The sequence below is a fragment of the Glycine soja genome, chromosome 16 (assembly GCF_004193775.1).
Source record: "Glycine soja cultivar W05 chromosome 16, ASM419377v2, whole genome shotgun sequence".
Taxonomy (NCBI): Eukaryota; Viridiplantae; Streptophyta; class Magnoliopsida; order Fabales; family Fabaceae; genus Glycine; species Glycine soja.
The window spans coordinates 5,167,147-5,194,288 of NC_041017.1; the positions used below are offsets into that span (position 1 = coordinate 5,167,147).

General features: G+C 29.8%; 2 protein-coding genes across 2 annotated transcripts; both read right to left on the reverse strand.

The window, feature by feature from the left end:
* Positions 1-3,964: 3,964 nt before the first annotated feature.
* Positions 3,965-7,957, reverse strand: LOC114390931 (pentatricopeptide repeat-containing protein At5g14080). Its single transcript, XM_028351861.1, has 2 exons — positions 6,283-7,957; positions 3,965-6,170 (listed from the first exon to the last, which is right to left on the reverse strand). Exons 1-2 carry the CDS (start codon positions 7,922-7,924, stop codon positions 5,869-5,871), a joined length of 1,944 nt encoding a protein of 647 aa, XP_028207662.1. The 5' UTR covers positions 7,925-7,957; the 3' UTR covers positions 3,965-5,868.
* Positions 7,958-9,778: 1,821 nt separating this feature from the next.
* LOC114390812 (ACT domain-containing protein ACR6-like) lies at positions 9,779-13,858 on the reverse strand. Its single transcript, XM_028351702.1, has 7 exons — positions 13,764-13,858; positions 13,199-13,244; positions 12,725-12,839; positions 12,539-12,606; positions 11,158-11,772; positions 10,617-10,721; positions 9,779-10,533 (listed from the first exon to the last, which is right to left on the reverse strand). Exons 1-7 carry the CDS (start codon positions 13,808-13,810, stop codon positions 10,192-10,194), a joined length of 1,338 nt encoding a protein of 445 aa, XP_028207503.1. The 5' UTR covers positions 13,811-13,858; the 3' UTR covers positions 9,779-10,191.
* Between the last annotated feature and the right edge of the window lie 13,284 nt (positions 13,859-27,142).

A 27,142-nucleotide genomic window follows, 5' to 3' on the forward strand; every position in this document is an offset into this window, starting at 1 on the left:
CAATATAATGATAGATAGATTCATAAAATTAAATTTTAAATTAATCCAAAATTATTAAACTTGCCAATGTATTAACATAATAACGCGAGTTAGAATATTAAAGATTACAACAAAAGAATAGATTTTTGTTTGTGTAAACAAGTGAAGTCAATTTTGATTAGATTTTAATTTTAAGTATGGGTGTTAAAGATTGAGATGGTGTGTTAATTAAGATTAATTTATTTTGAAGAAATACCTTTTATTTTTATGGCAGTTGAGTAGTGAGCACGTAGCACCAGTATCATTGTGAAACATACACGAAATACGAGTTCCTCTAAGCGTCACACCCTTTCTAGTTTTACTTAACATTTACAGATGTTCTATTTTCATTTTTCCACATTTTGAATATTCTCCTTTTGTCAGATCACCTATATTTTAATTGGTTTTTAGAAGAAATTTTAATTGTTATTATATTTCAAGTTAATATAAATCATTAGCATCTGGCTGTTCCTAATGGCCACGAATAACAAAATCCCTAACTCTAGTTGGTGCCGTGCATCCCATAGTCTGGTGAGTGATGATGACCATCATAGTAGTTTATAAGCATGTTATTGTTAGACAACATCTCATTCAGAGATTGAGTAAAATATACGTATAATTATTTGACTTTTTTGGTCTTATCGAATCGCCTAATGTTGCTGAACTTCTAAGACGAGCAAGTCGTATTATAATTGGATAAAGCAATAATGATAAATCGCGATAGGATAAGGATGCATTTATAAATTAAATCTTTTCATGCTAATATTTCTAAAAATGATAATTAAGGTACACTTTTAAAATTAAGCAACCGAAAAAAAAACAAGTTATCTTTTAACTTATTTTATACCAAAGAATCAGCACTTTTTAGTGATACCTTTATATGTGACAAAAAAAAATCAATTTAAGAGATGACTTAAAATTTGAAATTATACTTAAATTAAAAAACAGAATATTTTGTTCCACAAAAATGAATAGTATTTTAATTAGATCTTTTCATATTAATATTTCTAAAATTGGAAATAAATGTACACTTTTAGAATTAAACAATTGCGAAAAATAAATCAAACTGTTATTTTGTAACTGATTTATACAAAAAAATTAGCACTTTATTTTTAATTATATGTATATTTGAAAGAGAAAAAATATAAATTTTTATTTGACAATTTTTAAAAATCAAGTAATTCATCCTGAATTTTCATTATTTTGAGTGATTTCATTTGTTTTTTTTTTCATAAAAAAGGATGATTTTTGAAAATAAGAACTATCCCGACATAATTCGTAAGTCAGGCATTTACATTTTTCATACTTATTTATTAAATACACGACATTCTCCCTTTGAATAAACACTATAAATAATATTAACATAATACACGATATATGAATCTTTAAAAATAAGTACCATCTAAATTATTGGTTTTTCATAAATATAAATTAATTCCATAGGGATTCAAAAAACAGTTTCCTGTATTAGTTTAATAAGTTATGAATATGGTAATTTGTACTATGAATCTTTTAACAATATTACTATTAAATTACAAACATATTAATGACATTATTTTTAAACTAATCGTATAATGATTTCTTTTATTATAAAAAAATAATATGACCCACTTTTTTTTTCTTCCTATACAATGAACGCCCTTTTTATTGTCATGTTGAATAATACATTTAAGTTGATTTCTAATTTTTTTTACTAGCTAACAAACTTCTGTGATTATCCGATAAATAAATTTTTTTAGTGACTTCTAGCGTTTTTTAAAACGTTACTTCAAACAACTTTTATTCGATAAATAAACTTTTTGCTAGCTTCTAATTTTTATATATTTTTTTCCTTTTTATCCTTAATATATTTATCAAATTTCTTGATTACTTTTTCTAAATAAATTATAATTTTATTGTTTTTTTTATATTTTACACTTTTCAATTATTTTAACAATTAGTTTTCTCAAACATTTAAAATTAATAAATTAGCTTTTGAGCTTCCCACTTTTAATAACTACCTATCTTTTTCAGTTAATTTTGTTGATCATAACCAATATTGTTTGCTCATCCCGAAAAACGCAATCCTCATTATTCTCTCTATTTGGTTTTTTTCTTCTTCTTCTTACTTTTTACTTTTGATACTTGATTGATTGAGGATGGGTTTGGAAATTTGTGTTTTATGTGAATAAATTCTTAAGAACAGTGTGTTTAATACATGCCTCAGACTACTCTCTCTCTCTCTCTCTGTTTGCGTGTTGTTAAACGCTACGAGTTGAAGAATGTGTCAGGTTTTTGATGATCGTAGTTCGTGATTTAACCTACTTCCTAGAACATGTAAGTTATAATTTTCTAGGGTTCAATAATAAAAACTAATAGGATATGAGTCTCACAGTTAATAAAACTTTCAAAAATGGATTTATTTTAAAAATGAAATTAAAAAACTAAAAAATAATTATAAATTTAAAATTTTTGAAACTTGCAACTAAAAACTATCCCAAATGAAGTCTAGAAAAGCTAAAACTATTTTTTTTAAAAAAAATTAATAACTTAAAACTCTAAATTACTCCGAACGAGACCTTTTGATATTAAAAAAATCAAGGTATAATTTTTAGTCTCGTGATCATCATTATCCAAAAATTGAAGCATCCAACCTTCCTTCCATTATTTAATAGATGTCTTCTTCCCGAAGCTGCTTTCATTCCCTCAACCATTTTTCTCTACCCAAGTTTCTATTTCTCTCCTTTAAAATTATATATATTGTACATCAATCACCAACAAAATGAAATGTGTTGACTTAACTACTTGTACCGTGTTAAATCATTTGTACCATTTAGGCATGAAAATAAAAATAAAACTTTGGGTATCCGAAATCCTATTTCCATTTTGACAGGAAATATCCATTTTAACTAAAATGGAGAGTCAAACTTGATATGCTTTAAATACCCGCGAAGAGTACCAGACATCAACCAAAATTAAGCTTAGGTGTATTTGAGGCTTGACTTAATTTTAAGACATCAAATCTATTTACTTGGCTTAAATTCAACCGATCTTAAAGTTCATGGGCAGTTTGAGCTTAATGAGCTAACATTAAGCTTTGTATTATCTTAGTCTTTTTAGATTAGGATTATGTTTGAGATAGTTGAAAGTTTTTTTATTTTTCTAATTTTACAATAAAATAAATGAAATTTTAATTAAATTTTATAACATTTTTAACTCTATTTTTCAAAATAGTATTGAAGACTGGCTTCAAGCATTAAAAACAAAAAATCATTTCTAATAGGTCCTTAGCAAACAATATGTCGTTGATTTGAAAAAAACTATCCTCAGATCCTTTAATTAAAATATCATGTTTGAGTCTTGTAAAAAAAAAAAAAACCTTATTAACAAAGGAGAGATTTTATTAAAAGTGATCAATCCAATATATACTTTCATTAAACAAAACACTTAAATAACATCTTAAAAACTTTATAGTTAGGAAGATAAGATTCATGATAACAAGATATCGTCGTAATTTGAATCACCGCCAACTTAAAAATCACAATCTCCCAAAACTAAATTCAATCAATGATCGACAAATTAGGTGAACTTGGTATGAACCACCAAGAAAGAAAGCGCATGGCATCAATAAGCAATGGTTAGTTTTTCTTTGGGGTAAACAATGCCCAGAACTCTAAACAAGACAGTTTACACAAGGCTGCCTGAAAACATATTATCCAAGAGAGAGGTTGTCCAAATTTGGGAGAAACTGACTGGGAAGGAGTTGTAGAAATCTTCAATTTCCACAGAACAGTATGAGTTCCATGGAAGGTGAGATGAATATCATTGATTAGTATTATCTGCAGATCATATAATGTTGGTTCTTTAAAGTCTTTGAGACCTTCACAAGATCAAAGAAACAAGAACGAGCACAGCAAAGTATAAAGTCAAGATCTACAACAAGATTTTGCGTGGTTCAGCAATGTGCTTACATTCACGGGAAAGTACAGCTCATCATCATTACATTCATCATGGAGATTACAAGTTCAATACAAGCAGAAGCTAGCTTTATTCTCTCTCGGTTTCTTTGTAACAAAACCTCTCTCAATCTCCTAGCTCTCTATCTCCTTTCAAACTCTCTTTCTCTCTATGAAAATCTCCTTCTCTTCTCATTTACATGATCAAGTATTTATAGACACAAGTTGCTAGCTTTAGGAGCAAAAGATTTTCCTTTGGCGCCAAGTCACCAATTCAGTTATGACAACTGAATTTATGTCGTGTATGTCTACCGGGATGACATCAACTAATTCAATCCTTCACATTTGTGGCTTTGCTGATTTTGAGTCACATTCCACATATAATATGACAATCTACACATATTTAGTTCTCTGGCTGACTGGCTCTCGGTTTCCTAATATCTCACTCACTCTCAAGCAATTCAAGCAAAGAAACCTTATTCGAACAAACTCCTAAAAGCTTTGGTTATATATTCCCATCCACACTGTCTTTGTTCACTTATCTAACTTTCTCTCGTTTTCTCTCAAGCATCATGTCACATATTCTTATTTCTTAACACTTCCTAGTTTTCATTATTACTCTCTCTCTCTCTCTTTATCGGCCTATTTTATTTTCAATTGAAAATTACAATAATATTTTAATTTGCAAATTAACACAGCACAACCATATGAGCAGCAAATGGGAATGGGACATTACTACCATGCTTTAAAGGCTGCCTTGCAAATTTTGATATAGGAGAAGGGGTTGAAGTTTGTGGACTTGTGCACTCATAGTTTTTAAAAAAAGTATAGATTCTATTGAAAGCAGAGAGAATTGTGACCTGTATGCCGTCATTGCTATTGTTAACATGAACTAAGAAAATATGTTGATGTACTTGTTGTCTTGTTGAGCTGAATGAAAGCACCTCCCAAGAAGAATATTAGAGGGGAAACAAGTTACAAGGAACTGACTAGTTTACAGCATTGCTATTATCCAGAGCATATTTCAGTAACATGCAATTGCTAGGAATAAAACACGTCAAAGAATTATCCACCAGTAACAAGTCCTAAGTTCGGATCCAGAAGAAAGAAACATATAATGATTAAACCTTGAAACTAACCATAATTGGTGTACCCCAATATGGCCTTTAAACCTCCTACTAATTACAAAGTCCACACGGGCACACAGACAGAGATATCAATCATAATTAAAAGGAAAAAGAAGATGCATGAAACAATGCATGTCAAACCATTTCTACTTAAGTGGTTAAATGAAAGTATGAAACTACGTGAATTATTTATATATCTCGTGCAAGTATAGCAAATTAGTGTTGCTTATTATTTACTTTCTTCATGTGCTAATGTACTCTTTGATAAAACAAGATCCTTCCATTGTGCATAATCAATGATATCAAGCAAAGAGAGAAATGCAATTCAATGAAATCAAACAGTCAAATAAAATCAAAACACAAATCAACGAAATAAAAAACAAAACACAAATTGAAGCAGCAAAACTTAGATCACAAAGCAAGAAGAGAATGAACCTGGTATGAACCACCAATAAAGAGATGGCTCTGAGCCAAGAAAGAGTGGGCATCCCGAGAGAGTGTACCGCGTATGGGAGCATGAAAGAATTTCAAATTCTTTATTTTTTAGTGGAACTTCAAATTCTACTATTTAGGTTGATTAAAATATTTGATAAAATTATCAAAATTTCAATTTCTTTCTAAATTCCTAATCTGAACAACATATTTCACCGCATAGAATTTTAAACTCACTAAAAAATGAATTACTCTCAAAATTCCTCATCGAAATGCACCGTAAAGATTTTGTTAACAAGTTCCATGTGCACCTAGCCAATGGCATTCAAATAATCAAATCTGATATGATAACCTTCTCACATGGTAATAATTGGTTGCAGATATCCTTCTAAGTATGGGAAATTAAACACATCTTGTATTCTTTTAAGAAATTGTAATATTGGCTCGGGGCATGTAGCAGAAGAAAGAGAAGCCAAAAGTCCTGTACATATATCTTGTAGTATCGAAGGTGATTTTTCTTGAACCCACTTCAAGTGCTCAATGGCAATTGGAATCTCTTGAGCATTTGCCAAACTTTCCAACAAAATTACATGGGATTCTGCACATCCTATATCATGATTGAGACTGCAAAGTAATTTGGAGGCAGCCATAAGATGTCCTGCACAGGAAACATACAGCATAAAATGTTAAATTGTGATATGAGGCAACAAGCTGACAAACAAGCATTTGCAACATGCTTAGTTACCAATACTTGATCAAGTGAATAATACCTTTCCTGCAGAGTGATGATATAAATGAGCTCAGTATGTCTCTAGCAAGGATGATGTCCTGTTTGACAGACTTGTTATAGAGCTCAAAAGCTGCTTCAAGCTTGTCTTCTTGGCAGAGTCCTTCTAGAAGTAAAGTGTAACTTGTAACATCAGGTTCCACCCCCTTGTCTAACATGTGGTAAAAGAGCATATGAGCCTCTTCAGCTTGCCCCACTTCAGAAAATTTTTGTATAAGAATGTTGTATGTTTTCAAGTTCCCGCAACAGCCACTTGAAAACATCTCATCCCAGAGCTTCCTTGCAGGACGCAGCAGATCTTCCTTACAACATGCTTCCATTATGTAATTATAAGACGTGACGTTGGGCCGGAACCCTTTCTTCTTCATCTCCTGCAGAACAGAATAGCCTTCCCTCACTCTCCCAGCCTTGCACAAAAATGACACCATCACATTGTAACCCTCCACATCTTTGAAGTAGTTGTGAGAATTCAAAACATGGAACACTTCCAATAATTCATCAACTTTGCCATGCCCACACAGGTTCCTACTCAAATTGCTGATGGTTAAGATAGTTGGGAACCTCTCTTTCTCAACCATGAAATTGAAAAACACAATTGCTGAACCGGGATCAACACTAGATACTGATCCTATCAATGCATTGAGAACATCATCCTCAACAGGAAAATTACCACCAACTATAACCTCCCCAACTTCTTTTGCTTCATAAATCCGCCTCTCCGAAACCAAACCAAGTATCAAGTCCCTGTAATCACTGCTCCTGGGAGCCACCCCCAACTTCCTCTTCATCTTCAAAACCTTCACCTCATCAGCCACATTTCCCATTGACCGGAACGCGGCTGCAACAACCCAGTAAGCCATGAAATCAGGTTTCCAGCCCCTGCTCCTGAGTTCATCCAATATCCACAGAGCCTCCGACACCTTAGAGGCATGACACAGTCCATGAACAATCAAAACCGCCACAACGGAACCATTAATCCCAGAACCACATTCCCCAACCTCATCCAACAGACTCACTACCTTCTCCAAATCACCCTCTCCACAAACCCGCCAAACAAACACCCCGAATCCCAGCGTGCTGAAACCAACCCCCCTCTCGGACATTTCATCAAACACCCTGCGGGCACTCTCCAAGCACCCGTCCGAGGCAAGGGCAGCCAGGAGCGAGTTAGATGTAGCCACTCCAATTTCAGCAGAGAGGGAACCAACTCCACAGTAGAGCGAGAAGGCTTGGCGGGCACGGTTGCGGGCGACGTGGGAGGCTATAATGGAGCTAAAAAGGGAAGGTTGGATGGGAAAGTTGAGGGCCTTGGCCTGTTTGAGGAGTGAATGAATAGCAGAGAAGTGGTTGGTGTGGGAGAGGGACTTGAGGAGTGAGTGGAAGGTGAAGGGTGTGTGGGAGAAACCGGGTTGCTGAGAGGCCCAATTGAAGAAGCCAAGTGCAAGGGAGTGGTGGCTCTTCAGAAAAGGATCAATCACATTGCCAACCAGGGATGGGCTCAGCCGTTGCCGCCAACCCAGCCTGTGGAGTCTTTCCTCCACTTCTGGGCCCCACCTTCCCCTCTTCTTTGAGGCTGAGATCACAGCCTTGCTTAGTCCTCTTGCACCACTCTCTCTCACACTCATTCTCCTTCCTTCCTCATCATTTTGTTCTTGCCCATTAATAGATTTTGACCTACTCTTTTAAAGAAAAAATGATGTTGTTGATTGAATATTATAAAATTAAATCTTTTAAATTTTTAATGAAATGCACCCTTAATTTCTTAAACATATCTTAATATTATCATTTTAGGTCATATAACTTTTGAATTTTTTACTAAAGTGATTCATACATTGCATTTTCATGTATTTCTTTGAAAATTTCTTGGTTTAAGGACTAATGTGATGACACAATACACTTTAAGGGGCCAATATAGCTTTTATCCATTTATTATTATTTGACTAAAACACAAGCATTTTCTAAGTAATTATAGTTTTAAAATATTTTATTAAAAATTAAAATAAAAGTATATTAAAATAGTAAGAGAAAATAGCATAAAAATGATTAAGAAAGAGAGATGGTAAAAACCAAAATGAAAAGGAGAAAGATAGATAAACTAATTAAAGTAACTTGTAACTTTTAAGCTAATAAAATAAGATTGGTTATCAAATATCTTAATTTAGTTAAAAAAGAAAAAAAGTTAGCTTATTTGACATCTCAAACATATTCTTAAGTTACAGTTTTAAGCTAATCAAACGTATACTGTATAGCCTTAAATCGAAGCTAGCTTAGTCGTTAGAAATGTGCGCACACGATGGCTAAAATTAGAGTATGCAAGCCATTTTGTTTAGTTAGCAGTCAAGGAAATAACTGTAGTGTTGTATTAATAGTGACAACATTTAACTCTCTTAGTTGTTTTTCTTTTACACCTAATATTTTTTTTTATAATTTCAATATTGTGCTTATGTATCGTCTATATAAATTATCAGTTATAGATTAAGATAATTGACCTATTAATTTAGTTAATTTATTTTGATAAATTTAATCATCAATTAAATTTTATAACAATTAATTTTAATCTAATAATACATTTATATATATATATATATAAATTTTTATTAAATTTATAATTTTTATTTAAAATTAATTATTTAAACTCATATGTGTATTAAATATATATTAAAAAATTTAATATTATATATAACGATATTAATTATTTTTTAACATAATTAACTTATTAAATCAGTTTATTAGTTAGAACATTTGCTAATAATGTAAAGGTTACCAAATATTGATTGGCAACTATTTTCAACTTGTAGTCATGAAGTAAGAGAGTCACGAAGTAAGGATTGAGGAAGACTAAAGATATAACTTCAAATGCTTCGATAACTAGAAAAAATGAAAATGCTCAAGGTATGTAAATGTCCCTCTATTTATAATTTTCCAGTTTAATCCAATTTATCTTTTTCATAAATGAAAAGTTAAGAAAAACAAATTTTAAAAAAACTACTTAAAAATTAGCCTTTTTTTTAACAAATTTGATTTAACCTAATCTCCAAGATGGAAATCCGATTATTCATAATTTTATTTCCAAAATCATTTTTCTTCCAAGAATCAGAAAATTCTATTTTTAAAATAGTTTGTACGCAGGTTTTACAAAAATTCTTGTAGCATAATAATAGAAAAAAAGAAGCTTTTAAAATGTTAATAATAGAAAAAACTTTTGACTTTTACTTCCCTTTTTCCTTTTCCAATTCAAATTTTGAAATTCAAAAGCATACCACTCAAAACACTTAACTTTAAGTTTAAGAAATTATAAAATTACCTAGCAACTATAATTTTAAATCTAAAACTCTAGTTTTTAACTTAAACTTGGCTTTTAAGTTTCAAAAAAATCAAAGCAAACACTACTAAGCAATTAACCATTCTTATCAACAATTACGCAAATAGCATTACACAGTGCAGCAAGAGGATATGTGAACAGAGAGAAAAAGGAAAGGTGACAGACAATTATACACATAATTACATCTTTTCCATTAATTTTACGTACATAACCCAAATTTACATCTACTCCAAATTACACCACCAAAATGTACACTTTACATCATGTACAAACCCAAGTTTACATCTACTCCAAACACACCACTTAAAAGCACTATTTACTCTTTTGGACTTGATAATCTAAAAGAACTACTTGCTCCATTTACAACCTAGGTAACATGCTACTGAGCACAACTATTTACACTAAGCTATGTATGTACATTGGTGTTTAAGCTTTCTACTGTACAGTGTGAATTCCAAGCCCCCCTTTGCTGGGGTAGGAACATATACAATTTCTTTATCTTGCATACATACATTTCTGTTTGATTTGAAAGTAACACAATGAAAATGCTGAGAATGTACAAAGGAGGACTCAAGAATAAGATCTGATCAACTTAAAATTCTGAAAAGATCGAGCTTTGAAAAAATTTCCTAAGAGAAATCCAATTGTTGTTGGTTGAGAGGGCTTTGGTGAAAGATTAGAGTTATGTTTTACTTTCAGTACTTTGTCACCAATTTGTCTGCGAATTGAATCTATAATCTTGGGGTCAACTGGGTTACCAGTAACATCTGTGACATAAAAAGTATCTCTAGCCTTTCCTTCTTCGGTTGATATTTCTGCTCTTTTGATACATAAACTGTTTTCGCGAAATATTCTCGTGATATCTGAGAGGAGTCCCACGCGATCTTCTGTGCACAACTCCAGCTCCATTCCCTGCATACAAACATAATCTTAGCATACCACTGAACAAAAAAGTAGTGAGGAGTATAGCTTCAAGCTTTGGATTGTTTTCACACCTCAGATGCTCGCCTTTCAATTGCTGCTTCAAGACACTGCACGAGGCGTTCTCGCTCTGCCTCTGAACTTATGGGAAAGCCATCAACATGCCGAATATAAAATTCCTAGATAAGGGAGAAAAGGCTCAGTCAGAAAAATTCATGCAGAAAATTGTCCAAAATGGGTCAGACCAATCCATGCTGACCAAATGAAAGTATAGATTTGATGCATCAATTAGCTTTTGTAATCATATAGAATCCATATAGTTCAAATGTTCAAAATAGAGTAAATAGTATATGCACTAACAATGCAAAAGGTTTTTATATTGTTATCCAATAACAACTATCATATATATGGTAAGATTGCTGACTTTTAGGATAAATACCTTAAAAGTCATTATAATAGGGATTTCTGATTGATTGATTTTGTAAAATGTTTATATTGACAAATACGTACAAATTAAACTCATGTTAATATTCAAAGTTTAGATACAATAACAAGTACAGGCATGCAAAGCAAAAAAATTTGAACCATGTAGCAAACAACAGAAAGTTGGCTAACCTGAAAAGCTTCTGTCCTTAATGTCTTGACAACACCATGAAAAACTACATACTGCATGTCAGTTAAAGTGCAAACAATATCGAACAACAACTTTGGTCGATCTTGTGCTCTCATGGTAACCACAGTGTAATCTTTCTCAACACAATCTACAACAGTTACATGAGGGAGAGGGCGTTTATCTCTATCTCTAAGTCCCCCTCGTCCTGCTCTTTCAATCCTTTCATAGTCCCTGTCAGCAAACATAATCTGATGCAATCTTCTGTCCCTATTTGTAACACCAGGGGGTGAAAGCGTTGTCCTTGCTGTCTTTGGATCATTACTCCCCCTAAGGACATTAGAAAGCAAATCCCTTATTGTAGAGAGGCGAGATGGATCCTTGATGGCACAGCCACTGGAATCATCCGTCACGTGAACTACGGCTGCAGCTCTAGTATTGTGTGTCCATATCTCAGCAGTCACCACATTACAGTGAAGGTCTGTGAGAACTGCACAGATTTCAGATAGTAAACCTGGCCGGTCTGTGCCAGTGAGTTCAATTACGGTGTGCTCTTCAGTTGGTACAACCCCTACAGACTCTCTCAATGAGGGTGCAAAGCTGGGATTGTTTTCAAGTCTCTACAAAATTAAAAAGAGGAAAAAAAATCAGAAAAGAAACCACAAGTGACAAGCCTTATTATTGACCATCTATCATCAACGAACTATATATTTTTCACATGATGAGATTCACAGATCACTTGAACAAAGAAGACATTCATATCTTAATGGACCTAAATTAGGCATCACAACATCAGAATAGATAACTTACATGTGCAGCATGGTATTTATTAAGATCAAATCTCCACAATTTCAAGACCCTCAAATTTCTTCAAGGATTTTATGTTGCTTTGTATCATCCTATGTTCACTAATCACTATACTATTAAATAAATCAGTATGACAGTGATAACACAAGTTTATCTATCATCTTTCAGCCCAAGCACTTCTAACAGTGTGTCCACCAGATGGATCTGGCAGGTTCATACAACCTTTGCAGGAAGAATACCGGAACCAACAGAATTTCGAAAACTAAAATAACTAATCAGTGAAATAAAAAGTGAACAACAATTAAGATTGAGCATGTTCTTTTCTTCTATTCCACTTTGAAAAACCAGTTGCTGGCTAGTTCAATCAGCAAGCAGCAAATAAGAGTAAAAGAATACTATAGTTCGTATCACTGTTATTAAAAGAACCAAATTCAAATCAGCATACTCTAACACAAGTTTCCTGCTTACTTAACCTGAGGATTTCTAGCCAAGAAGAAAAAGGGGGACCCTTCCACAGAGATGGAAAAACACAAAGCCTTAATTAAAGTATTTAAAAAATTCAAGCATACAAAACCCTACCCTCTGAATATAATCAATGACTTCCTTATCTCTGATCTTGTTTCCATTATGATCAATCACATTAAACACTGAAAAAAAAAAATACTAGGATCAGAAGCAAAGTTGATAATAATAATAATAATAATAATAATACTTTTAGTCTTTTTCCCCTTTTAGCTTGTCACTGATGAAGAAGGGAAAACTTACCATCCATGAACCACACCGCATCAGAGGAGATGTAGGCCTTTGTTATCACAAGGTTCATATCTGATATAACTTGGACAACATCAAGGAGAATCCCATGTTTGTTGACACTGTCAACCTGCAAAAGTATTTAAATTTTAGATAATAAAAAAGTGGATAGTTGATTTATTATTATTATTCCTAAAAAGAAATCAACTCAGGAAACAATTTTGGATTTTATATTAAAAAGAAAAAAGAAAAAAAATACAACCAAGGATTCAACAACATCAAATCATTAGAAAATTTGAAAGAAAAAAGAAAACGGGAAGAATCTTTCTTGTTGTCAACTCAATTTTGTGAAACCAAAACAGAGGAAAACACCAGCTTTATGACATCAAATCAAATCATATGAAAAACTGAAAGAAGAAAAAAGAAGAATCTTTCTAATTGTCAACTCAATTTTGTGAAACCTAGACAAAGAGGAACCACAAGCTTTACCTGAATAACAGTTGCGTTTTCACAGGCATTGTTGTCAATCACAACCCTGCATAGCAATAAGCTAGTTAAACAAAAAACAACACCAATCTTATAGACATAAACATGATATACACACACAAGAACTCAAACACAGAAATAACGATTATCACATCAAATCACCTGAAAAATCATGCCATAAACGGCTAATTTGATTATGATTTATGAACACATGTAAGGAAAAATTCAACATCTAAAAACAGTTGACCAAAAATAGTTTTCTTAAAAAAAAAAAACCGTTTTGGAAACATAGTATGCTAATTATTACATGGGATACTAAACTGAAGAGTGAGAGTGTAGAAAAGAAGAATCAATCAAGCAAGGAACTTCCCTATCAGTGGGGAAAACTGAAAGCACCAAACTGCAAAAAAGAGGTTTAATTTTATGCCCCACTTGATTAAAACTTCCATAAACCAAAAAAAAAAAGTAATAAAATTGTGGTGCCAAATTTGGATAATTAAGCAAAACATAAAAAGCTGTCCCCAAAAAACAAAAAAGAAAGAAAGAGTGTGAAACAAAAACAACTCACCTTGGTGGGTTCATCCTTCTAATAAGCTTAGCATATTCATCATCCATGTTTTTATGTACAATATGAAGTTGCAAAAACAAACACAGACCAAGTGGTTATGTTATGATTCAACGAGGAAGTGGTTAGTGATATTAAACGTGTTGAGAAGGTTGAAGAAATTAAGGACAGGAACAAACAACTTCTTGTAACTCCAAGGACCAAGGAGAGAGAAAGAGAGAGAGGAGAGAGAAAACTAAAAGTGAAGTAGGACAGGGGGCACTTCACTTCACTTTGAATCCTTACTTTTTTTAAATTTTGTTTGGGGTTTTAAAAACAAAGGCTGCTGAGAAGAGAAGCGAAAGAAAGAAAACGGGTCGTTTCGTGTGACGTGGCGCTTCGGGATTGGGAAGGGCGGTTACGTGGTTCCATTCTCCGTACTACCTAAGGGGGTGGGGTTTGCTCTGATTCCCGTGATGACGTCACTCCTGCCAAGATATAAGGTAAGATTATTAGTATTTTAAAGATGGATGAACTTCCTTAAAGGGTAACTTCATTCTTCATTTTTTTAATTATTTTCTTAAAATTTAATAATTATAATAAATAATGAATTTTAATCTTTACATTTAAAAAATACCAATGAATGATGAAAAATATTTCTGTTAAAAAAATGTATTATAACCAATGACGGATTCAGAAATGTAAATTATTTTTTCTTTCTTTATAGTTGTTTAAATTTCTAACTTTTAATAAATAGTATTTTTTTAAAAAAAATATTATTTTTACACATAAATTGAAATTAATTTTTATATTAAATAATGATAATCTTAGTTGTTATTATAAAAATAATAAACACACATCTAGTTTTATATAATTTTATACTAATTAAAATTAATTATTATTATAATAATAACATATAAAATTATTTTTATATTAATTAACTTAAGAATACATGTATATAGATTAAAAAAAAAAAGTTCCAAGAGAGGGCTAGAGCCCCTGTTCCCTCGTCTAGATTTGTCTCTGATTATAATTATAATCTTTTGATTGTAGAGTAAACTATCTTTTTACTTCCTAATCTTTTTAGAATTCTTTATATTTTTAGTTCATAAATATAAAAATGTTTAAGGAACTAAAATTCATGATAAAGAAAAAGTTAAATGACTGAAAATAGATAAACAAAATTCAGAAACTAAAGATAAAAATTTTAAAAAGTGAAAGGACTAAAATGATAATAAATCTAAAAAAAAATATGAAAAATGTCATTCAGATCGATGTCTCCAATGTCCTATATGGCAAAAAAAAAAAAACTCATGCCATGTAAATTGTTTTTATACTACACTATTTGGATAATTATTATTGTTTACCCACTTTCATCAAAAAGTCAAGAAAGACACACATTGTAATGTGTATTTATTTATTTGTATTTTTTTTACTGGTTAGTTATTTATTTGGCCCTATATTTATACAGTTTTATTTTTTATATTTTAGTTTCTACACTTAAAAACTACTAGTTTTAGTCTTTATACAAGCAAAATATTTACATTTAGTCCCTACAGCCAAATAAAACTTAATGTTGTTAATAATGCACTAATATGGCATTGTCATGACATTAATGTAGTGTTGACGTGGAATTCATGTGTTTGTATTTTATGTTTTGATTCCTATACTTATAATATTTCAATGTTTAATTTGATCCTTATACTTACACAATTATTTTATGTTTTAGTCTATATTAACATTGTCCCTCATTGTTTCATTTTCTTCCTTTTTCTTATCAACTCTTCTTTGTTTATATTAAGAGTTTTGCTTCTTTAACAACTACTTATCATTGTCCCTAAATCGAAAAATCTCTAGGTTGTAAGGTTTAGACACAATTCTTGGACAAGATTGTAAACATGAAGATGTCATGAGGCTTATGTAAACCCTTGTATTTTGTTGATGATGAGTTGTAACTGGAACATTAGTCTTGATTAGGATAATTGTTATTACTTTAATGCTTGATTGTGTGTGAAGTCATGCATACATGCATCCTAAACTAGGATATGCAATTCAACATGCTAACCGATTAACATTGCATTGATTCATGATGATTAACCTTTGTGAATTGAAACTTTCGTAACTTTGTTTTTAAAGTCTCTAAATTTCAATTTTGCATCAATATAATCAACTATATGCTAATATAGTAGACTAAATCGTGACCCTATATATTAGAATTGAGATATGTTCACATTTAGTCAATTGTCCTTGATGTCTAATTGACTATTTGGGTCTAAAGAGTTTTTTCACTTTCACAAAAAAGTCGACTATATGATAAATCATTTGTATGCTCTTCCAAAAACTCAGGTGATGCGAAAAACAATATAATTAATGACCTCTATGGCTTAATTGACTATTTTTGTTATGAGACTATAAAAATGAGTTTTTCAAAGGACTTCGTGTGTGACACTTTTTCTTATATTTTTTATTGTATTTTTCATTGAGAGAGCTTTGGAACCTCTAAGTGTCATCACCACTTTGATCATTTGACTGGAAACTTCATTTTACATTTGAGATCAATGGATCAATGGAAACTTCATTTTATTCCACTTTTATCCATTACGTCTTTCGCTTATCAGGTGAAATATTTCCTTAATTTGTGTTTTGTTTTTTATTTTCATTGAGTGAGTTTCTAAATGGTGTTCATGTAATGGATTTTCTACATGTAGGTTTGAATTCTTAATAGCTTTTCAAGGGTTAGTACATTTGTGATGTGCATTTGCTTGTGAGTTTGGTTGTAATTCAAAGATTATAGTGGCAAGATCCTAGTGAGGTTACTAAGAATCAATTGGATGTAGATTTCCTAGAAATTAAACTAATATAAATTGTATGTACATTTTTTTTCTAACCTCTCAACTCTTATATTGCTTCTTGCTTAAGTTTCTTAACAATTATGTGTTGATATTTGTTTTCTATCATTGTGTAAGGGTTAACTGTCTTTAAGAAATCAAAGAGTATTTGCAACACAACTAAATCTCTTGTTTCAATTGGATTAAAGGAAGCAAATTGCAAAAAGTTTTTCAATTACCAATTCATCCCCCTCTTGGTTTGTATTTCCATGTGTCATTAACAAAAATAATGTAGTATGCAAGTAGCAATTTGTGTGAGAATTCCTTGTGGTGGCAATACTTGTTGCATGGTTTTAATGTTGTTGCATAAAACACTCGGAGATATACAATGTTTATGACCAAATGCTTGGAGATATACGATGCATCAAACCCTTGTTGCATCATTTTAATCTAGTTGAGTCAAATGCTTTGGTATCCACACCACTACTATACAAACAATTTTCTTATATTTTAGTCCTTTTCATTAGGGTTAAAAATAAGTCAAGTTAAGTCAAGCTTAACCAAACTCGACTCAAAGCTCAACTCGAGTTTAATATGAACATTTTTAGCTTGAACTTGACTTAATTCAATTTTGCAACACAAATTGGTTTAGCTCGTTAGCTCAATTCTACTTTACATACTTTATTTAAAACAAAAAAAAAACAAAATATAAAATTAATTAAAAATTACTTACACACACACACACATATAAAGTTGATTCATGAATCAATCAAGTCAAACTATGTATAAGTCAAGTTTAACTCGTTTATTTAATGAGCTTAATTTTTAACTCAAGTCCAACTCATTTTGTTTAGAACCAAGTTTAATGAGTCAATTGTTGAATCAAGTCTTGAACTAGGTTTGAGTTAGTTCAATTCATTTCTAGTCTTACTTCCCTGTCATAAGACTATGTTAGCTTTAGGTTTGGTAACACTATCGCAATAATTATCTTACAATTGTTAAAGTGTAAGACATTTGAAAATAAAAACAAGTATGCCATAGCCTACCACTAAAGGCAACTTTTTTGTGGCTAAGCCCCTCTCCTTACTTTTTTTTTTCTCTTCCCCTTCTTTCCCCCCTTATTTCTCTTCCATTTTCTTTTCTTCTTCCCATTTTCCTCTTATTTCTCTCTATAGAAACCAAGCAACATACAATTCAAGCATTTCGTTCACCGTTTCATGTCGATGAACATGCATTTTTTGTTATGTTACTATGTGATTTAGAAAAAAAAATTAAATGACAACTTCCATGTTTCCAATAATTTGATGCAACAAGATTCAAACAATGTATCAAGTTACTAGCATTGCAAGGAGTGCCTATACAAATTGCTACTTCAAGGTTACGACGTCTTGTCTAAGAAACAAGTCTAAACTTTGCAGCCTTGAGGCTCTCCGATTTAGGGTCAAAGAGAATTAGTTGATGCAAGAGGATTCAAAAGACACATAGCTTGTAAAATAAAAAGAGGATGAAGGTGGTGATAAGGAAAAAGAAGAGAAGGAAACAAAGAAGGGATAAGGGAAGAAAGAGGAGGAAGAAAAAAGGAGAAAGGTGTTCACAAGGACTAAATCATAAAAAAATGGTTTAATTTCGGTCTTTCTATTTTGTTAAATTTAAAATTTTGGTCTCATTTTAAAATAAAGACATTTGATCTACCTATTTTAGAAAGCTTGTAATTTTAGTCCAATCCTCAATTTTTTCTGTTTTTTTTTATTTTGGTCAAATTGAACCAAATACCTAACATAATTATTTAAGCTACCATCAATTTTTTTTAGTTCTTAAAAAGTATTAAATAGTTCTAAAATTATTTTTGAGACAACACTTTTTGTTTAAAAAATTCCAAACATAATATTTTTTAGATGTGGAGAATAATAAAAAAATGAAATGAAAAATAAACAAATTTCTCCTTCAATATTTAATGAAAATAAATAAGTAAAATTATTATTTTCTTTCCTTATATCTGATTCGAAATAAAAAGATATATTTATGCTAAATAACTTTAATATTCTTATAATATAATAATGACACATAAGTAAATAAAATAAATAAATCTATCATTTAAAAAATATCCCTCTTCACTTCCTTTCCACAAAATAGGAGGAAATATTGAGTTCTTGATATTCTTCTCATCATATTTTTCATTCTTTTTTATTTCCTCCCTGCAGTTAACTTATTTTTATTTTTAAGATAAATAGATAAATTCATCTTTAAAAGTGTGAGGTAATGATAGATTGATCCTTAAAAGATGAAAATTTCAAATTTAGTTTCTAAATATACAAAAAATGCGACAACTTAGACATGTAAATAATATAATGATAAATTGGTCTCTAAACTTTACAACTAAATATCAAATTAGTTATCAAAACATACAATTTATTATCAAATTGGTTCTTGAACTATAAGTTAATAACAAAATGATCTCACAAATTTAACAATAGAACTAATTTATCTCACTTTTTTTATATTCATGAATTAAATTTGTATTTTTTATTTTTTAGGGACTAATTTATCACCATATTACATTTTCGGAGATAAATTTAACTATTTATCCTTATTTTTATATCTGATATTTATAACGTATGTATGTATGTGCTATAAATGACCAACAATGATTAATTACCATTTTGCTGTAGATAGGGGGCACATACACTTGGATATGGATCTTCTGGTCCAAATCATATGTGGGTCTAGTTAGAGGGACCCAGAGAGATTTCATTGTAGTAAAGGTTCACTAGAAGTATTAGATTTAACAATAGCAACACTACATTGTCATGTACTAATACTACGTATATTGCATATGTGTGTATTTGCCTTATCATTATAAATATACATTGAGGAAGAAAACAGATGGATAAAGAGTGATAGAAAAACAATAGACGTGGTGTTTCCCACACAACTTATTTAGGATATCAACCCTAGACAGTGATGTTCAGAAACTAGCAATGTTTCCTTATTTTTTTCTCAAACATTATCGGTTTTGATTCGTGTATAGCCAATTCCGTATTGGTACATCAATGATTTGGTGTGACGGCAAAATCTTTTTTCCCCCCAAAGAAAAGCATGCTTTTTACTGTGTTTTCTCAATGGTAAGTACTATCTTTTCGTGTGAATTTTGTCAAAAATAGTTTTACGTTGGACACTTATGATTCAGTTCAATAAATAAATTTGATTGAAGATAAATTGCTTTGTATCAATGAAAACGGACAAAATGAAACCGTGTTCAGGTTTGATTTTGACTTTTTAAGTTGGTTTTCTCTTTTTAAAAGTTTAAATTGCTGTGGAAGTTTATTAAAAAATCTGAGTGTGGATTTGAAAGGGTGTCGGTAACATAAATTTTGTTTAAAATTAATTTTGAAGTGATTTTATTATTATAAAATTAAATTATGAGTAAAATTTAATATAAAATTTTGAATTTAATCCAAATTGATTCTGGACTCAAGATTAATTTTAATTTTTTTTAATATAAAGTTAAATATATAAAAATATATTTAAAATTAATTTTAAATTTATGATTAATTATCCAACGTCAAATTAAACACTCGGCCTTATAAGTTAAGGAATTTTTTTTCTAAATATTTCAGTTTGCTAATATATTTTCTCAATATATTTGTTGTTTCTTTCTTTTGTTATGGAAGTGTTAATCGTATCTTGCCAATTTATTTTTCTTGATCTTGAATTTATTTTTCAAATAGTTTGCATCAGGTTATATAGGCTGGTAATTTATTTTTCGCAAGTGATTAGTTCATTGCTTTTGTTGATTTTGTGTTATTTTATAAGAGAGAAATATTAGTAAATATATTCTTTAAAGTACTTTGTTTATTATTAGTTGAAATTATTAGAAATTATACATTTAATTTAATTTTTTCACACTATTTACTCATTAAAAATTATTTTTGGTGTAAAATCAATAAACTTACAATATATAATGATTTATAATTTTGGTGTGATTATTATCATGATATTAATATAAAATATTGATCATCTTGACTGATGATTATTTTTGTTAGAAAATCTAATTAGATTTCTTCTTTCAATAATTTTTTTTTCATCCACTTGAATTAGATTGGTTTTCAAAGTTATATTAAAATTTTGATCTAATGTAATAAAAAATATTTTTATTTGTTTGTTTGTTTTAGTTTTCGTTAATTTTATTTAATGATTGTTGTTTAGAAAAAGCATGAGAAACTATTAAATTAACACTAAAAAAATAGATATTATAAAGATACCAAAAAAATGCTAGAGTCTTCTACCACTTAAAATCTTTACCTGCACAACATGTAAGCTCGCTTACACTATCAATTACTGAAATTAGATAAATGATAAAAACTGAGACCACATATACAACTTTTTCTTTAATCAATTGATATATCGAGGTTTAAAATTATTTAAGAGAATAATCTCTCCCAACATTTTTTTTATATATAAACTGACTTTATTTTATAGATTTATACAAACCGGCTTGAAAATCAAATTTATACTCACAACATATATTCGACTTCTGTCATATGATTGTAATGTCATCGTAACCCTATTCAAGTGTGTGAAAAAATATCTATAATTAAATATCTCAGGAAGGATGCCATCTCACACGAATTCAGTAGGTGGGGTTACAATAACTAAATATATACTAGTATCATCTAATTAGGAAGTTTGAAATAGTTATTTTTTTTAAAAAAATTATTTAAAATAATTTATATTTTTCAGGAAAATTTGTTGAATTAAATAAAAATTGAAAACAACAAATGAAATGAAAAGAGAGAGTAGTGGGGAGAAGAGAATAAATCAAAAGAATTAGAAGAGGGACTAAAGGGAGAGAATGAGCTTGACCCAAGAGCCGCCCAGGGCCCATTTACCACGGATTCGCTGGATTGTGCTGTGGACCCCACTCCCCAACGAATAATAGATAGTTCCCTCTTATCGTAGGATAATAATGCAACCACGCCACCTCCAACCTTTTTAGCCAAGTAAAATGTAAATCTTCAAAATATAGTTTCATATTACCCAAAAACCAAAAAAATTAAAACTAATAAGTAGTTAGTGTGAGTGATTTTGGACTTAGTTATGTTAAATAAGATTTTGAATTTAAGGTTTATGAATGAAAAGATGTGATTGAAAAATAAAATTTAATCATAAGTAGAATTAGTAAATATTTCCTATTGATAAGATGGTAAAAGAAATAACAAAATAAAAAATGATTTAGATGTATAAAAAAATACACAAGCGCCCTTTATAGTATTATTGAAATTTGATTTTATAATGTATAGTGTTTCATGTATTTTTGTGTTGATGAGGATAGGATTAGAGGAATTGGAAATGGTGCACTTTTCCTTTTCCTAGTTGGATATTTTATGAGGCGTCGGTGTCACTCTCAAATTTAATAACTCAGGGAAGTTAGTATCTTCCTCAAATCGTGCACACGTGGCTTCCTTATTGACAATTTGCCTTCAAGAAGCCTTGAGAAAAAGCATCAAGCATGTCTGAGCTGTAAAATGGTAGAATAATAGAATAAGAATTTTAGAATTTAGAACTTCATTCTTTGTCCTCCTAGGCCATAACTGAATCTTAGTTTTATATTCTTTTATTTTTTGGAACAATCAAATTTTGGAGGAGAGAATGAAATTCTAATCCAACTTAGAAAAAGTCTCATAATTCAAAAAATACTTACAAAAGATATTATATTTACTTCATTTAAAGAATTAACATCTATTTAACTCTAAAAATCTAGGTGAAGATGTGAAGTTACAACTTATTTCATGCGTTCCAAATTAAGTATCGTATTTGAAAACAAAATTTATTTTAAAATAAGTGTAATATTAACTTATTAATATAATATTAATTATTTTTTTTTGTCATATCTCTCTGATAAGTGTGATTTTATTTTTTTATGTAATATTAATATTAATTTTTTTTTATGATTTATTAAATTTAATTTTTTAAAATTATTATTCTTTTTATCTATTTATTAATTTTTTTGAGTTTATGTAGATGAATATAACACTTATTTTGAAACTAAAAACTGTTAAAGTGAAATGTGCCAAGAGAAATAACTAATCTGATCCAAAGAACCTTGTGTGCTTGCTGCTTGGCTTAGCTGTAGAAGAATAAAACTATGCAACTTCTTAGGGATTCCCTTCAAATCTCTGTTTTCTCCTAAATTCCTTTATTCCATCAAACTTAGAGGAAAAGAAAAACCACTATCTTCTTTATATGCCAAAATTTGGAGCATTCGATGTACGTATCGTAGATTTGTACTGCTCAAGGAATCCGTAATTTCTCTGCTTATGGTAATTGCAAAAAGGTTGACTTGATGTTGGATTTGTCTTTTAATATCTAATATTTTATACACAAACAAGATTTTCAATCGTAAACGGTTTTTTGAAACCCATGCTTTGCTTGAAAACATTATTTTGTTTTGGTATAATGTGCCAAACTCATATAGTCTAGGTCCTAAGCCTATAACATATTTTCAAACTTTTCTCCTAGCATTTAATTTTTTAAAAGATATTATCATTATCATTACCATACTATCTAAAAATTCACCCTTCACAAAATATAAAAAGAGATAAAATAAGTTCATCTAAAGTTGTTAGATATTGAATTTGAATATTATCTGATTTCATACATTTACAATTTAGTCATGGACACTAAATTATGAAGTTATTAATAACAAACTCATGTTTGATTTTCTACTTTAATTTGTGCGAAGGATATATATAATGCATAGTTATGGTTGATCCTTATCAATAATTTCTTCCAATAAAAGAAGAAAACGGGTGAATTTGTTTAAATTTAAGAAAGTAACTTTAAAATAAGAATTATTTATATATGTGTTTTTTTTTAAGAAATAGATAAGATTTGCTTATTAAAATAAGTAAAAAATTGTTTTTTAAGTAAAGATAATTTAGACAGACACACTAAAAATAATAATTATTTTATTAAAATAAATTTAAACCAATCTACCCTAGGAAAAGAAAATTCTAACCAAGGCCTTTATGCCTATACCTTTAAAAGACTCGTGGGTCTGTGAATTAAAAGTGGCCAAATAATAATTTAGCATATGGTATTAGACTGCCACTAACTCAATTTCCACCGCAATCTTTGGGATAAAGAGTTTGTGAATAGTAATTGACATGTGGAGATTAGGTTCAGGTTAGGATAAAGAATAAATGTATCGAATTATTTCTACCAACTTGCCTAGTCCACTAGTTGCATATTATATTTTTATAACGAAATGTTGTGACCCGATAGAATCTACAATTCGGCATGCCCAACAAAGGCCACGTAATCAAATTGATTTGTTATATTATTAATTATTATTTGCCTTTCAATTAATTAGAATATCTGCAAGTTACTCAAATTGTAATTAAGGATAGATAGTTATATATTGTGTACAACTCACTTAAATAGTTAAATTTCCTATCGAACATTTGATATATATGCCTGCGATCACAATTTGTATGCATTTTTAACCAGTGACAGATCCAAAAGACTTTTTTTAGTGGATAAAAAATACCCTATAATATTTTCATAAACAAAAAATAATATTAGCTTTTATAAAATACATAATTTCATGATAAAAAAAATTAAAATATCTATCATTCTACAAATTTAAAAAGATAAAATGAATAAAATTGGTATTAATTTAGTTTTCCTTTTATCTTTTATAATTATGTTCTTTCTTTTAAAAAAAATTATTTTGTGGGAGCAACACCTATTTTTCTATGGAACAAAAATACTAATTATTTAACATATTCAACAAGTAAAAAAAAAAATATTTAGTGGGGACAATTGGCCCATTGATGTCAACCTAGATCCGTCCGTGTCTTTAACCACATATCAATATTATCAACCTTGCTCCGGTTTTATGAGGATTCCCGTTAAGGGAAAACAATTGCCAATTTAACAATTTTGTACCATTTTTTTTTTATCAATGTAAATGAGTATTAACTATTAAATTTGTCCAGAGCGTCAAATTAATATACTATAATACAGAAACAAAATATATATTTTGTTTCTAGAAATAGAAAAAGATGAGTATTCCAGGCTATCGAGCTGTTCAATGGGTTGGTGTCTAATTTGGGTATTGACTCTCTGATTTCATGTGTTAGGCTTCCTTGAAGTCAATTCGGCTAGATAACTGAGAAAAACAAACACTAAAGTGTAGACAATTGTTTCCTGAACCTCCAGATTTACTTCCTACACCTTTTTAACCTTTCAAGAAAGTCTATTCCAAAATGTAATTTTACATTATGGATCAGCCTTTTTGGAATGTAATCTAGAATGTAAATTTTTATATTTCGGAATGGCTAATCCGGCATGTAAATCGCATTCTGGATAGGGTGCAGAAAGCAAGTTCGACACGATGGAGGAAGAAATTGCCTAAAATATATTACACTATCCAGTTTTGTTTCTTTTTTAAGGCCTTTTTGACCAGTTCAGGGCCCTTCAATTGGGCCTTAAGGATCGATAGGCTTAAAGCCCAAATTGTAGTTTTGGAGGAAATATTTTAGACCTTTTACTTCTTGCAACCCATGTTTTGCTTCTTGCATCCCATAGAAAACTTGAATGAACAAGAATACTGTTTACATTTTTTTTACTAGTTATAATGCCAGATTGTAAAATTCAAAATTGCAAATAAATTAGCACTTTCGGAATGCCCATTCTAGAATTATGCATACACAAATCCAAAATTATGTATGCATAATTATGGAATGGCCAATCTTGAATTATACATACGGATTGTCCATTCTAGATTATGCAGACATAATCTTAGAATAAGTAATATGGAAATAACATGTTTTTGGATTATTCATTATGGAATTATGTATGCATAATTTTGGAATGAGCAATCTGGAAGAGCTCGATTTTTTGTGTATTTCAGATTTTTCAATCCGGAATTATAACTCTTTAATGCAATGCAACGAACAGTGACCCATGGAGGACAACTGTGGTGTTAATTAGAGGCTTTTAGACAAAAGTAAAGGAAACAAATATGGTTACAATGGAGGAAAAGGGAGCAACGGTGGTGTCAGTTTCAAACGGAGGTTCCATGGAGGGCAATCTCAGGATATTTGAAAATAAAGAGGTACAAGTAGAAAAAATGGGATGCAGGAAACAATTGCCAAGATTTTTTTGTTACGGACGTTGCTTTTTCCCCCCTCATTAATTACTTGAATCAGCTCCTCAACAATAATAATAATAACTTTCACTATTTTTATATTATATATCTAGTAGTTCATGAATGAACAAACAACTTGATATAAATTGGTAATAGGTTAGTAGTTGGTCATCTTGTCATAGTGTCTTGTCTTAATTATGAGTGAGAATATGCCCGACATAACAAAGACCTTGGCTAAGCAGGTCAAGTTCGATTAAAAAACTTAAGGTTTGAGATTTATATGTTATTTGTCACAAAAATGTTTTAGGTCCAGATTGACATATTTAAAAATTTAGTTTGAACTATTAACTAGATCTATTTCATATTAAATCTTTTATATAAGTCTAACTTTTTTTTATGTTAGATAATAGACTCATGAATCATTGAAAAAAATTTCATGTAAACCAAATTGTAATCTATAAAAATTAAAATTGTCACTACTCAAAACACGAGACAGATGAAAATAGATGAACTAAATTTTACAAGAATCAAGTCTAATAGGTTAAGATGATATAAGTTTATCGCCTTCAAGATAACTTAATTAAAAAACTTACTTTGTAATAAGTTCTCTAATTAAAACATAAATTTATCCCTAAATATGCTTTTATGTTTGACTTTTTATATAGGAATACATTCATAATATTTTTAACAGGCAAATAAACATATAATTTTGATACATTACAATAATTTCAATATAATAATAATACTAATATAAATAATTATAATTTATATTTACTTAAATATGTTGGTTGGTTAGGTCTAAACGACTTTTTAAATTACCTTAAGTCTAACATGTTTAATCAAATATGCTTTTATAAAAGGAGGAAGAGGACTGTAAAGGTCGTCCTGTTTCAACTCGCATTCATACTTAGATGGACGAAGACGAAAATGAGTAGGAAAGTAGAAAAAAATGTGAAATTTATCGGCAACATGATCATAACAGAAACAATTGTCCTAACATATCTTTATCTTAAATTTTTTCCTTAGCAAAATGTGATTGTTTAAGTATTTTAATGATAATGCAGTATAATATTCTTCTATAAATAAATTGTTAAACAAAAAGTATTCTTATTTTTAATTAAATTTAAACAAAAAGTATTCACCTAAAAAATATCTTAAGTAAATTAAATAATATAACAAAAATAATTATGTTTAATAATATCATTTTTTTATTAAAAAAATAATTTAATCAACCCTTAAAAAATTAATTTAATAAATAAGTAATTTTAAAAATATTTTTTATATAATATAATATTTATATTATATAATAATTTAAATTGAAACAAAACAAAAAAAAGCAAAAACTCAAGCAAAGAAGTTGGGGTGACCAAACCCGACTTCCTATGTGCAAATCAAAGTAGTGTATTGTTAGAAAAAAAAAA